This window comes from Myiozetetes cayanensis, unplaced genomic scaffold (genome assembly GCF_022539395.1).
Source record: "Myiozetetes cayanensis isolate MyiCay16 unplaced genomic scaffold, myiCay2020 scf5-8, whole genome shotgun sequence".
Taxonomy (NCBI): Eukaryota; Metazoa; Chordata; class Aves; order Passeriformes; family Tyrannidae; genus Myiozetetes; species Myiozetetes cayanensis.
This window is the reverse complement of record NW_026087742.1, coordinates 37,475,373-37,490,332: the sequence shown is the minus strand read 5'-3', so window position 1 is coordinate 37,490,332 and position 14,960 is coordinate 37,475,373. Positions and strand designations below refer to the sequence as shown.

General features: G+C 42.5%; 1 protein-coding gene across 1 annotated transcript in view; it reads left to right on the top strand.

Annotated features, from left to right (window-relative positions):
- The window catches only part of MAML2 (mastermind like transcriptional coactivator 2), a 209,409-nt gene that overhangs the window by 139,912 nt on the left and 54,537 nt on the right, over window positions 1-14,960 (top strand). The window contains exon 2 of the mRNA XM_050334141.1: window positions 5,721-7,178. Coding sequence (XP_050190098.1) covers window positions 5,721-7,178 — 1,458 coding nt within the window. The remainder of the gene's footprint in view (window positions 1-5,720; window positions 7,179-14,960) is intronic.

Below are 14,960 nucleotides of genomic sequence, written 5' to 3'. Positions count from 1 at the left end.
CACTGGGTGTGAGAAAGAGGGGGAACAGCCAAGCCATCAGATTTTATGAGATATGTAGAAATAGAGGCAACAGGAGCCCTCGTGAGTGTGTTGTCAGAAATGGGCCTTGAGGATGCATGTGTGATTGTTGCATTAGGACCTGTGATGGCCCCAGAGGTGGCATCTCAGGGCAGTGGCCTCTCCTTGTCCTTGTGTCAGCCCCAGGGTGCCTCTGTGGCTTCACAGCTGACCACAGCGTGAGTCACCACAACCATCCTGTTGTCCTATTGTGTCTGGCTGAAGGGGTAAGAAAACAAGGAGAGAGGCACCTGGTCCCTCTGCACACGGGGATACCTGCAACTGGGAGGCTCTGCTCTGGTGAGCTCCAGTCCCTGCTCAGAGAGGCACTCCCCAGCTTGGCACAGCCACAGACACTGCAGGAGGTAGCATTGCAGAAGACCGACAACAAACATTGCAAACCCCTATTTTGAAAACGAGAGTTACTGTCGTTCAGGATCAGGCTCTAAGCCCCCAGGGGTGGCTTGCTGGGTCAAACCCTGCAATGCAAAGGTGCTTTCACAGCATAAATAAGAAGTAGCATTCATCATGTTTTCCTCCTTTGGAATGATTTTTTTTTTTTGGCCTCTTTTCATTGTTTGAATATTTCTCGTATTTTTCCTGTAATTCCTTTTCCCTTTTGCCTCCCCAGATACGTGAAGGATTTTGTTTACAGTGCAGCCATAGATACAGTCAGCACATATTGTGAGAAAGTCTAGGTAGTCCAAAAGGGACCTTTTAAAGTGGATTTTTCCGCTGCTTCTGTATTAAAAGCATAAAATCTAAAGCTGCCTTTTTTTTAACATCAGAAGTATCACTCTCCACGAATCACTAATGCTGCCACACTGCCTGGTTCATAAACAAAGGGTGGCAATCATGGGGTTTCAGTTAGTAGCACCTCACAAGTTTTGTCCTGATTGTTCCACCACACAAGCTAAGAAAGCTGCAGACCTTAGCAGGACATTGGGAGAGTTGGAGAACAAAGGTGGTAGGAATCTTCTTTTTATGTGTTCAGCTAATAAGGATTACTGGGAACTTAAAACTATCGTGCTCTGGTATCTTCTCTGTAGGTCACTTGGGACATTTTGGTGTTTTGGTCTAGTCTTAAGTGTCCAGCTATAAACATTTCAAAATGTGTTACTAACATTTGCCCTGGGAATTTTTTTTTTTTTTTTGAGATCTGCAGGCACTGTGGAGATACTTGGGCAAGTCAGAGGGATAAGCTTGTGTTTTACTTGTCCTGAGAGCTGTGAAACTCCAGGTGCTGGATGGTTAACATAGGACTTCTGTCAAGCACTGTGCTTCTACACAGCTTTAAGTGAGATAAAAAACAAATTCTAAAGGAAGTTCAATTGCAGAAGCTGTATAAAGTGCACAAAAAATAAGACTTTCATTGAAAGTGAAACCAGATAGACTGTGCAATTTCCTGCTGACACAGACAATTCTTTTCTTGGCCATATTGAACAGACCCTGCAGAAAGGAATGCAAGGTGAATATACATGAGTAATGTCAGACGTGTATCAAATATGTGATAAAAATATTGTTAAATATGTGTATTTTGGAGAAAACAATTTCTAAAATTTCTCATTGATGACTTTTGCTTTGGCATCAAAAAATCATTTGTTTCCATTTTTTGAAAAAAAATTGAGACAGAAAAAATAATCAATTTTCAGCAAAATCCTCTAGTTTTACATTTAGTAAAAAACTTCAACCAAAAGAAAGGTTAAGTAATTTTTCTTTCCCAAAAGAGAATTTATTTGTTAGCAGGATTTGATGCGCCCTTGGTATTAGCTCGGTAGATCTGCTGATTTGGCCTGGTGTCAAGGAGCATTAGAGAAGAAACTGCCTCTCTTAAATCCCTTTAAAACTCAGAATAAGTTATAAATATAAAATTTATAAATATTATATATGTCCCTCTGCACAGGACGTGGTGTCATACTGGGTCGTTTAGACCAAGACATCTCTAGAGTTTTGCCCTCCACTGTTAACGTCCCCAAGCAGTTTGGCCACTAACAGTGCTGGGCTGTCTCACGGACACGATCTCCAGAAGCTCAGCCTGTGCAGTTTTAACTTCAGAAGATCAATCATCCAGCACTGCCTCGCTGTAAGTGCGTGAACACACTCTGACTCACCAGAGGCTGCTCAGCAAAACGTCTCACTATAACACAGGCTGCCAGGAAATGCCTGTGCTCTGTGATGGTTCATCCAGTGCTGCACACCAACCTGTGGGATGGAGCTGGGTATGGAAGGTTTTGTCCTCTCCCACTTACTGTCATGTCACTTGTTTCCCATCACTGAGCCTTTCAGTATTATGCAGTTCAAGCAGTTTGAGATGTGTAATCGCAAGCCTGTTTGATCGGAGGAATGTGTCTCTGTGTGTATTATAGGAACTTTTGCTTTACATTTACTGACCCAAATCAATCCTGGCTTGCAAATTGGAAGAGATGGAGCCTGAAATCTGGCAAGTTCTTTTTTTTTTTTTTTTTCCTTCTGAAGAGTCTGTGTTTTGCTTTGGGAAAAAGAGCTTGAGTAGTGACTTCCAATTGGTAGTTAAAAAATGTGATTGTTAGAAAACTGCAAAGATTTGAGTCATGGAACCTTGGTCCAATCCCTTCTGAAAAAAAAACAAAACAAAAACAAAAACAACCCACATGTAAGGCTGGGGCAGCAGTGCTCCTCCAAAGGCAGAGTTCAGATGAAGTAGTGAGATGGAGAGGCTTGTGATGGACACTGCTTGTGTCACTGAACACAGACCAGTCCCCTGCAACCCCCCCGATATATAATTGGTAACAGCTCACTGCAAGGAGGCAGAGGGGGCTTCATCCCTATGGGCTATTCACATCCTTCCCATGCCCTTGCTCTCCATATCCTGGACTTGTGGGGGATGTGAAATCAGGACCTTTTTAGCAGCCTCAGTGAAGTCCCCTAAGAGTCCCTTGCATCTTGCAGCCTCACTCACTATCATTTCTGCTTTAATGTGGGGACATCTATTGACCAGGGTGTTGTCAGCATTCCAAGGGCTATGTTTGCAAGGTTTTGAGGAGATGTGATAAGTTGCACAGTGCCCCTTTTGGAAGGCACTTCAGCAGAGCAGATGTCGTGAAACCAGGAGTCCTCCAGCCCATGTCGAGGGAGGGAGTGCTTGGTTAAGGGATGTGTCTGGAGACCATGGAGCTCTGCCTGGCTCTGCTGCTGACTTTTGTGTGGCAAACCACTTCCCAGCTCAGCCCTATCTGCTCACTCAGCTCACCCTGCTATCTGCTAGCAGCTACTGCAAATGCAGGAGAAGAGCAGCTGCTATTCAAAGCCCAGTGTAACATCTGCATTTTTACATGTATCAGAAAGCCTGGTGCAGGTGCCCTGAAAATGTGGAGACTTTTTAAACATCTCCCTCTGCTTCAAAATGTCAAGCAAACTGAAATTAACTCAGAAAGTCATATTAACCACATCAAATGTGTACATATGCAGAGAATATATTTTTCATCTATTCAGTCTTTCTGTCAGCAACAACTCTGAAAGCAAAATGTGCTGCCAAGTCATGTATTCTGATGACCTGGGAACTTCCCCATTTCCCAGGAAGATGAATTTGGGGGCACAAGAATGATTTCTAATAAACACACCGACAGAAAAGATGATGGTAAAAGGAAGTGCAGCTTGCTTTTTTTTTTTTTTTTTCCAAAGGAAAGTACAGTGACTCATGTGTCAGAAAGGAACATGCTAACCAAAGACAGCCTGTGCCTTTTGTAATGACCACCCAAACCTCTCCTCCCGAGGGACAGCAAGTGACGAGTAGTTACTCTTGAAGGTACACGGTCTGTGGACTTGTACAAATAGGCACCAACATGTCTATCCTTACGAAATGAAAATGTGAATCTGTGATTCAAAAGCTATACTGAAAACTTAACTTGGGATATGAGATGAAATTTTCAATGTCAGAGAGAGAAATTACAAACTTTATTTTTAAGGGCTAAATCCAGTGACCTTCTGATGCAATGGAAGGGTAGATGGGTATGGAGGAAATAAGTATTTCTCAGTTGATCTCTTCTCAAGCAACTCATTGGTATTCACATCAGAATAAAATTGTTCACACCTGGAGTTATCTGGGAAGAGCTTTTACCTATAGATAAGCCTGGAGCTGAGAGGCATAGAGGCCACAACAGAGTATTACGTGCCCATGGACTTCTATACGTGAAACACTATGATGCAGATAATGTGACTGGAAGATCTTATAAATCATCCTTCCTCACTTAACTGGAAAATTAGAGTTCTCAGTTGTCTCTGCCCATCACAGCCTCCCAGAGGCATCACAGTTTGTACAGGCACCATTTTCTCACTGGCACACACAGGTATTTGTCAGATGGCATTGCCTGATGTCTCCCAGGCCATTGCACTTCTACCCAGGTGCAGAAAGGCAGAAGATGAGCCATGTTTCACTGCTTAGTTTCCTGGCATTGCTCACGGCTGAAACAGTGACAGCATGCCCTGAGTGAGGGCTGTGCGTGTGTGTGTGTCTGTCTGCTGCTCACGTGTGTGACCCCTTTGGTCACAGAATCATAGAACCATTAAGGTTGGAAAAGACCTCTAAGAACAAAAGTGGAGAGCTAAATATAGGACAGCTACCCTTCTTTTATAGTGATCTGTTCCTTTATGAATGATGTTCTGAGCAACTCTTCTTGAAGGTGTCATCTTATTAGAGGACATGTGCACCAAGGCCAAACTTTTCAGCTCATGGGTTTGACATCTCTGTTTTCTGTGTGCAGGGTGGGAATTTGTGTATACAACCACAGCAGATGAGAGTAAATCAGGTAGGCAGAGCCATGAACCTCTTTTCCTTCAGTAGGCCCACAGGGCTGGTAAGCAAATTAAAGTATTGCTGTAAATATCCAAGGAAAAGGAAATAGAGTTACATCTGTCAGAGCAGTGTTATGTGGACTGTGTGTTTTATGGCAGATGTTTCAGAACATAAATAATTAGGGCTTAATGTATTAATATACATCTCTGGGAAATAATCCATCAGTACATCATGAGCCAGACCCTTGGCTGACATAACCTGACATGTCTCCAGTGGTTTCATTCTCAGTTTTCAACAAGTTACATCTCACGTCTTTAATTATACACATCTCTGGCCAGTATAAACCTGTGTAAACTCAGAATGCCTTAGTCTTGTTTGTGCCATTACAACATATCCTAGGACCTTTGGACTCTGTGGCAGTCAAAAATGGTCTTTTGGGTCATATACTGAAATCAGGAGAGTGAAAGCCTGCAGCAATGGAGAAGCACAAGGGCAGGCTTCATTACTACATTCATCTCTGCCATCTAAAAGTACTTTAGATCTGTCTGGCAGAGCTAGATGGGAGCAAATCTGGGCCAGATATGGCTTAGGTTTTACCAGCTCCAGCTCCAGCTGCCTCCTCCCTCACATCCATTGGGGAAAAAGGGTCTGTGATCAACAGGAGGCAGCAGCGATTGAAAAATGCTGGTGGCAGGGGTGGTGGTGGCAGGGAGATTCATCACTTAAAGCATATTTTCCTACAGCTCTGCACAGTTTCATTGACTGAAAAAGCCCAGAGAAGCTTTATGAGCTAAGCAGTATTTACTTGCCTGTTGCCTTTCAAGCAACTGGACTATGGATGGTTTCTTCAGTATTATCTAATGATTATTATTTTTGTCTCTGCTTCTTTCAGCTCCAAGGCTCCTTGAAGAGAAAGTTGGTGGTAAATCTGTCGCCTGTCAACAACAAGAGGCCCAATGGTGTTTCAGAGAGCTCTTTCCTTGATATTAAGAGGATAAGAGTGGGTGACAGTATCGCAGTGGGACAAGGTGGACAACATGTTAACAATTGCCAAAGCCAGTCAATGTCAGGAACTATGACTGTGGGGCAAGTATCACAAAGAAAGGCCAGCAGCCTAGCAAACAGTACACATACTAGTGGGAATGGCATGTTTAATATGACTTTGAAAGAGGTAAAGAAAGAGCCAGGAGAAACGATGTCCTGCAGTAAACACTCAGACGGCCAGACGTCCCATGAGAACATGTTCCCTAACAGATATGGGGAAGACTCCTGGGACCAAATGATGGATCTTGAGCTTCAGGAACTGTTTAATGAATTGACTAATATATCAGTGCCACCAATGACTGATCTTGAGCTAGAGAATATGATAAATGCCACGATAAAACAAGACGAGCCATTCAACATTGACCTTGGGCAGCAGAGCCAGAGGGGCCCTGTGAGACCTCTGCAGATGGATAAGATGGTGATAAAAAGTGAATATGCACCAGGCATGAATCAGGCTCCTGTGGGCTCCCCACAGATGAGGCCTTCTTCTACAGGTTCAGCCTTCACTATGGCCACCACTGCCATGTCCACCTCTTCACCCATCCCCTCGGTGCCTCAGAATCAAACACAGGTATCACAGGTTTCTTCCGCGTCCAGTCGGCCGTTGCCCAACTGGCAAGAGGTGTCTCATGCACAGCAGCTCAAACAGATCGCAGCCAACCGGCAGCAGCATGCCTTGATTCAGCAGCAACAGCAGCAGCAGAACCAGACAGCCAACTGGTCCACGCTGTCTCCATCAGGACCTTCCCCCGGACCCTTTGTGCAAGAGAAAATCCCCAGTCCTTCTTTCCGCCAGCAGCAGTTCAGCCCACAGAGCTCAGCAATGCTTGGGGTACCAGTGAATGGAAACCAGTCAAAAGGGATGAACAACTATGTTTATAAACCAACCACTCCCCAGAGCAATCCAATGGATATAATCATGCAACAAAAGCCTCAGGACCTCAACAGGAACTTTATCAGCAGTGCTCAGCCACCTCTAGAGCAGCATCATGGCAACACAAAGCCTTTGTTTCACTTTAACTCAGAGCAAACAAACCAGCAGATGCCTTCAGTTTTGGGTTCCCAAAACAAGCCTGCCCTTCTGCACTACACCCAGCAGGCACAGGGTTCAACTCCTGTGCAACAGCCACAGCAGCAGCAGCAACAACAGCCGCAGTCACAACCTGCTCAACCTCTCCCAAACCAGTCTCTTCAGAGGCCACCTAATGTAACCCTAGCAATGCAGCAAAAAATGATGCTTCAGAAAATGCAGCAAAGCCAGCAAATCTCAGGTTTGCAGTATCCAGTCTCTCAGCAGCATAGACAGGTAAGGCAAACGGCAAATTCCTCCTTATTTGTTATAGAATGATTCTGGTCCAACTAATAAAAGGCTTTTCCAGCCTGGCCTCATTCCTCCAAGAGATGTGTACTGTTGGCAGGTAATGACCCTCTCAGCATACACTTCTGCACAGCTGGTGATGGCAAGTTTAGAACCTATTCAGGTGTATCATGAATGTGTGCTTAGAAAAATTTCAAGAAACACATGCTTAATGCAATGGAATGAATGTGTCACTGCTATGTATTATGTAGATACATGTCAGAAAGGTGAGATAGTAGGGCAGATGCAAGCTTATTTTGGACTCCTATCTAAGTTTTCTAGCTTACAAAAATTTAAGCTCTTTTGAAGTCAAAATTTTAATGAATTCCTCTGTTATCTTAGATTATGTATTTGACAATGTTAATTTTTATGCCATCATTTTTCTCAGGAAGGCAGGGTTAGGAAATTCTCTTTTTAGATATATTTTGACTGATATGACAAAAAATACTGTTTGCACATTTGCTATCTGTTTGGCAACGAAAATCAGACTTATCTGTGAGCTTTATAAACACCCATCACACTTCTGGGAATATTGTGTGGATAAAATACAGGCTTAGATATGAAGGAGAAGGTTGCCACAGAAATGTCTGCAATTATATACCACATGGCCAGCTCCCACTGTGTTATCATAAGACAGTGATCTGACAAAATCTGCTGTTATAGCTCAGTTATGCTATGCCAAGTCCCTGTGCACCCAAGTCTCAGATCCCAAGTTTCAGACCTGCCAATCAAAGTTAGAATGTGCAACCTCACTGTACTCCAGAATCTAGAAACCAGATGCAAAACAAGTAAAACATATTTGACCTTGGGACATTTAAGCAACTCCGAGTAGTTTCTGTGGGACTTTGGCTCAACACATTTGAAGATATGAAATCAGAATATAGGTGTGGAGATAATCTATGGATGTAAAAACAGCTATGAGAAACTACTGAAAAATGAGAGCCTAGGTTTTCCCTGGAGTCCAATAACACTGCATGAATGAATCATGCAGAACTGGAGTTTCTTCACCAAACTGTTTGGGTGAACAATCTGTTTTAAAAAGGGTAAATACAGTTGTATGCCTGCACACCTTTCTCCTTTTAACTCTTTAAAATTTCCTGACCAAATAACCATTATTTTTTTCCAACAGAAAATCCCTTAGCAAGAAGTACCAGGTGAAACCTACGGCTAGGTTTGAGAAGTTGTTTTATTAAAAGATGCTGGAGAACGAGTGTTGGCAGGATGCAAGCACAGTTTTGCTGGTTTATGGGAGCTGGTGTTTCCTCTTCTTCTTGGGCTACTGTGTGCTCTCTTCTTAGGTGCATTTCCCTATTTTCTTAATGGACTGGCAGGCAGATGAATTTTAACAGTTTCTTCATTCAGCCATGATGAACCTTCCAGCAGTCTGTCAGCACAGGAGAGACAGGCAGGACTTCTGCAAATACTACTGTTTTCTGAAAAAAATTGCAAGGTCACATTCTGGAAAGGAATAAAAACAGAGAGAGCAACTCTGCTTGAGGCAATGTTAGCTCCTTGCTCTGTATCCTCTTCGGTTGCTCCTCAGGGAGGCCAGCCAACTGGATGGGACTTGGCCACCTTGGCCCTAGCAGTACTTGCAAGTACTTACCATGAGTTTAGCAGGATCTCTCACCTGTGCAGCCATGAGATCTTTTGGCTCAGGAAACTTGTCCTAAATGAACTTTGCCGAGTGCCAAACTTTGGATATTACATCAGGAAAGGAGTTTTGCCTATCATCACAGACTTCTGCAAACTAATTTTCTGAAGTTTCTTGTCATCTGACCACTTTACACAGTTGTGTCTGCAGGATGTGGCTACCTTACCCACAGTACAGCTGAGAAGCTTGAAAGCTTTGTAGACACACATTACAGGGCCTTTGCAGCAAGAATACTGGTTTTTCTATGCTATAGAGAGAGAAGTGGATTTTTTTCAGAGATCTTTAGCAGTTTTTCCAAAGTGCTGATGAAGTTCAGAAAATCAGTTAGGTCTCTCTCAGCAGAGTATTTTATAGCTGCTGGAACAAAACTTAGAAATACAATTGCTCGGTAAATTACAGAGTTTTTGAAAAGTTTGAACATAACTGTTTACCTGCAGTATTTATGAATTCCATGGGCACCTTTAGTGCCTGCCTGCACAGCTGCAAGACCCCCTCAACTCCTTGGTCAGGGCCCACTTCTCCCATAAGTCTGAATATTAAATCAGAGAAAGAGGAGACACTCTAGTATTATCTTCCAGTAAAGACAACTAAGGTCAGAGCAACTTAGTGGGTCGACTGCTGCTGATTCTTGCAATGGGGACATCAGCTCATTTAGGCGGCACAGTCTGCTTTCCTGAAGGATCATCTCCCACTTCTGAGGATTCCTACACATCAATAACAGTAATGCATGATTAATTACCAGCATTTACTAATTAACTTCATGATTAATACTTGTTTTACTCATGGTCTATTTCTTCATGAGGAATCAAGGTTTGATTCTTCTTGGTATCATTCAGCTCCCTCTCAGATCACTGTAGTTGTGCGCTGTAAGGACGATCTCATAACTTGCTGGAATGCTTTGTAGCTGATAATGTGAGTTCATAAAGGGCTGCTGTGACATTGCCATCAGATATCACTGACTGAAATGCTATAAATTCACATTTTTAGAGAACCAGTTCATCCTCTGGATTTTCACTCCCCAAGCTTTAAGATCCCCAAAACCCATTTGAACTTGGATTTATCAGTCCAAGCTGGCTAACTGGAAATGGAAGGGTTATAATTTCTCTGCTTGTCATATTCCCTTTGTGTCAAATTGAAACAAATTTGCAGCGGGATTTGCTAATTAGGGAAAAGTCATAAAAATGATGGAAATCATCTTGGTTTCCTGCAAGGTTGATCTGAATCAAGGGTTTGTTTGCCTCTCTCTTATTCTCCTTTGTTGTGGGAAAGATTCCTTTGCGTTTTCTGTTAGAATGCAATATACACACAGTGATGAAAAATCTCATAGAAATTCAACACTCTCTTTGTTTAGGGAATAATTAGAACTTCCAAATTCTATACAGGTTTAATCAGGTTTGCAATACTTATATAGAACCTGAGCTGAAAATCTGTAACTGGGCTTGGGTAAAAGTTTGAAGTCTAACTTTCCCCTTGTGAAGAAATTTAGTCCAGTCAGTGAAAGATGCTTCTGAAATAAGGATTTTGAATGAAAAATTTAATGTTTTTAACTAGTCTAAGAAATTCCACACACATTTTCAAAGTTTCTGATCGGACATGAGACTTGCTCAATAAGATCCATTATTTTCAGGGAAGAAGAAAAAAAAAATTAAAAAAAGAGAAAAAGCCTGTATCTACTAAATAAAATATTATCAATCCCCTTCTGGTTTTGACCTAAAGCCAAATTAAACTCAAGGATTTCAAGCTGAATTTTTCTCCAATTGTTTTTATTCAACTTCATTTGCTCAAGGGAAGGGAGAATAGAAGGCTGAGCTCATGAGAACAGGAACCCTCATGGAGCAAGGCCACTCCATCTGCTATATGTGGGCATGTGTCCTATTTGGTTTTGGCTTTGAAGGCGGGGATAATACAAGGGATCGTGAGAGCTTCATCCCCCACTTTACATGAACAACCAGTAGTCACTATTTTTAAGGCTCTGGAAGCATCTATGTAGTTACAAGCGACAACAGTGCTTGCTTGTACAAAGCTGAGGTCCACGTTAGCCCCTGTTCCTTTAGAATTGCTTTGAGCATGTAGTCATCTTCTTCTTTTTCACTTCTCTATTTTCATTTTCAATAACCCAGGAATTGCGATTAGTTGCAGTTTTGGGGGTGGTGTGGGTGGGTGGTGTTTGCCCTTACTTACCCTAACTGGAGCATGCCTAGGATAACTTTCTTCACAAGGTCTTAACAGGCTCCTTTTAAATCCAACCATTCTTCCTTTCTACTGAATCCTAAGCCAATGGCCATCCAACTGCTCCGTTCCCCAGGGACACAGCATGGCTGCATCTGGCTGGAGAAAAGCCGCAGAGCAGCACTGCACCAAGGCATGTGCCACCACAGAGGAGCTCCAAGTGCTGAGGTGATCCCCCCTTGCAGACCATTCCATTACACCAGCCCTTCCAATGCCCAGAGCTTAACTGATATGTATTCATCACTCTTAAATATCTCCAGGGGATAGAGATGGTATTTCAACTAACCTGGCTGCTCTGCAGAGATGCTGAAACAGATTCTCCTCTCATTTTCTCCAGTGTAAAGCCAGGGAATTTTCATTTCATGATAGTGTAACTGGACTTACAGTAGCACGGTAAGCAGCAGGATATGACCTTCTACCTTTTTGTTTTAAAGCATGAGCACCATATGGATTCAATAAAAAGTATATGTTGGACTGTCAGATAGTCAGAGTGCTATAGTCAGTGAGGAAGAAGCATCAGGAGCAAAAGAGCTAGTGTCTTTTTTGAAAGTGCAGATATATAGAAACTCTTGTTACTATTCACTCCTGATCAGTAACTTACATCTCTAATTTAGCCCCTGAAATTTCTTAAAGAAAATGTGGCTTCTTTAAATGATTTATATCAAAACAGTATTTTCCTAGACCTCTGTATTTACCATTACAAAAGAAAAGAAGAACACATTTTGGTGGGGCAATCTCTCTGTTTTCAAGTGTGAAGGAATTATTTTGCAAATATTTGTGAAATGAAGAGAGAAAACTTAGAATGGCTTATGGTAATTCGTACAAACCAGGATTTGAATTTAACTTAGATTGTAAATAACAACGATTTCAGGCTTTAGGAATCTGTAATAATAGAAACTGTTCCATAGTGTAAGAAAATAACAATGTGACCTTCTTTCAATGCTCTCTATAAAAATAATATTTGGATGACAGCTTTTATTGATAGCTCCATTTTAGTCACATTCCCTCGTGCAAGGACTTCTGAATTAAATAATCTGTATAAAAACTTGAGTATGTCCCATAATACCACTATCTGTTGCAGGGTCACAGCTGATTTATGAACATGAAACCAGAGAGAAAATGTCATAAGTTCCTGTGTTGTCATGACAGATAGTTATCTTGGTAGTGCTTTACATCATTCATGCTCAGTTTGCTGAACAAAATACATAGACAGTCACACTGTGAACAGTCAGTCCCTGAGGACATTGTAACTCAGAGTCTCAGGGACATTCCCACTTCCATAAGGTTTCTTGAACTCTTTGCACAAAGTATTTACACTGGAAGAATAGTAGATTATTAGCCATGGTGAAATGCTTCCAAGTTAAGGGATTTGGGCAGTAGATGGCAAAGTTCCTTAAGTCTCTTTTGAACTGCTTTTTGAAGATACTTCCATGAAGGTACCAAAGAAAACCATCATTGCACTTGCCTTATTTGAGTTATTTGCTAATGTCAGCACAATTTAAGTCTTATTTGTGAAAGTGCCTGGGAGATCCACTGATAGGGCAAAATGTCATCCTGTGAAGAACTGTATAAACTCAGATTAAAAATGTCACCTGTTTCAAAGGAACAGTGTTGAACTGGCTTTTTTAATATCAAAGATAAGATGGGTTTTATGGAAGGAATTTGATAGATATGAACTTCTATCTACCTGCAGGTCTAGAAATGTTGATTTGAGGACAGCAGTGGTTCAAGAGGCCCTTCATGACCAAGTCAGCTGTCTTGGCTGTGGGGGAAAAACATGCTGTTGGAGACAAGGAGGTACAGTCAGGCTGTTACCTGCTTCACTCCTCTGATTTTAGTCCTCAGCCATCTGGAAGACAGGGGCTGGGGAAAGAAAGCAGAGGGACCAGGTGTGTACACAGGAGAAGATGATGATGGCTGCAATGAGGAAATGGCAAGTGAGTAGCTCCACAGTGCTGGTGGCTAAGAGTACAGTTTACAGGCTTGGGGTAGTAGGGTAAATTGAGGAATCATAACCAAAAACAGGACATGAGTTTGTGCTTATTAGATTAACAGGAAAGGAAGTCTAGCGGGGCAAGACTGGGATAAGGAACTGTGAAGATTTCATGCTGACCAGAAGGAAAGGGGCCAGGGATGTTTCAGGTATGGTTCTCTGCTAATAGGCAAGTTAGTCTATCTTGACCTGTGAACTTGTCTATAAAGCTATGGTATCTGCAAGGGTTTCTTACCTGGCTGAAGTGAGGATTCCTGCTATTGCTGCTTGAGCATTTGAGGCCAGAGTCAAGCCCTGAGACAACTTCCTGCAGGGATTTTGGAAAGGCAGCCTGGAAAAAACAATATAATTCCACAACCATTTGGAGCTGGCATGATGAAAAACCCTTTCCTGTAACTTTTTACTTGTTTGTAGGCAATTTACGAATACCTCAAGAAGTCAAGGAACAAAAAAAATTTTAACAAGCCCCAGCTACCATTTCTCTCCCTAGAGTTTTCCTATTATTTGAATTCCCAAAAGCGCTCAAGAGTGCTCAGTCAGAGTAATTTGTCTCTCTAGGGGTTCAAAATGAAGGAATATTTTAATAGCAAATATTTACTCCTCCACTCAGCCACCTTTACCGCTGGTGTTTTTACGGCGGAGACCTGCCCCAGGCCACAGATGACTGTTGTTAAGACAGAACAGACCAAGTAATGTTTCCTTAATGTGAGTTTTCACGGGTGAATTTACCATTTGAATGTGATGCTGATCCAGAAAATCAGCCAGATGCTCCAACAGAACTATTCCAGAACCATCTGCCTGCTTCATTTGCTGCATGCCTGTTTCTGGTAATGTACACACAGTGTAAAAGACAGGTTTTGCCCTGAAGAATTTATACTCTAAATAAGGAAGCCAGCAAAACCTTGAGATGAAGGAAATGTTACTGTATCTTTTATATATTCTTGTGTATTTGGGGAAAGAGAGAAGGAAGATGTCATTCAAAGCCACTACAGTCAGTCCATTGGAGTTGTTGGATAAGGGTTTTTCATTGCAGAGAAATCCTCTGACAGAGCCTGGAGTTGAAACAGACCCAGTGAATCAGTAAAAAGGAATTGAGTAAAAGAAGGGATATTTATCCCTCTCTATCATGCCAGATACCTGTATTTCATGTTAAGCCCCTTCAGAAAGGGACAAGAAGTCCTCCCTCAACCCAGCCCTTTGTCCACTCCTTCCTCTGGCACCAACTCTGGCACTTGTCTGAGCTCTCACAAAACAAGCAGAAAACTATTCTTTTTCTCTCTGTGTAAGTTTTCTCCTCTTCTAGTGACTTTCTTCAGCTTGCAGGGTCAGGCAAAGCCAACATTGGCACAAGGGAAGTGGTGGGAGCACATAGCTGGAGGCCAGAAGCGGAGATGGGATTGCTTCTGCCAGCGACAGCGAGTTGTTAAACTCAACTCATGTGAGTGGTGCTGGGGAACCTCAGCTACCAGGGAGGCTGGACAAGGAGTGGAAGGTAAACAGCTGCATGCAAGAGGGAGTCTGGGTGTGGAAGGACAGGACAGGGAGAGTCAGGAAGCAGAAAGTTTAGTGCAAGAGAAAGAAGCAGTCAGGTGAGACTGGATCCAGAGTAGGGCAATTGTGATGGGGTGGACCAAGATTGTGAGAGAAGGTTGTGAAGGAGTAAAGCAGGAAGCAGGAAGAGTGAGGGTCTGAGGGCAGGAAGAAGCCTGGAAGGCAGTAGTACAGAGTTCAAATTGAGTTTGGATGAGACGGAACAAGGGAGAAGGATTGGGAGCTTCAGAGGGGAAAGCTGAAAGTAAGGCTGGGTGCAGGCAGAGGAGGACAGGGCATCTAAGGGTGGAAAATAGTGTGGGAG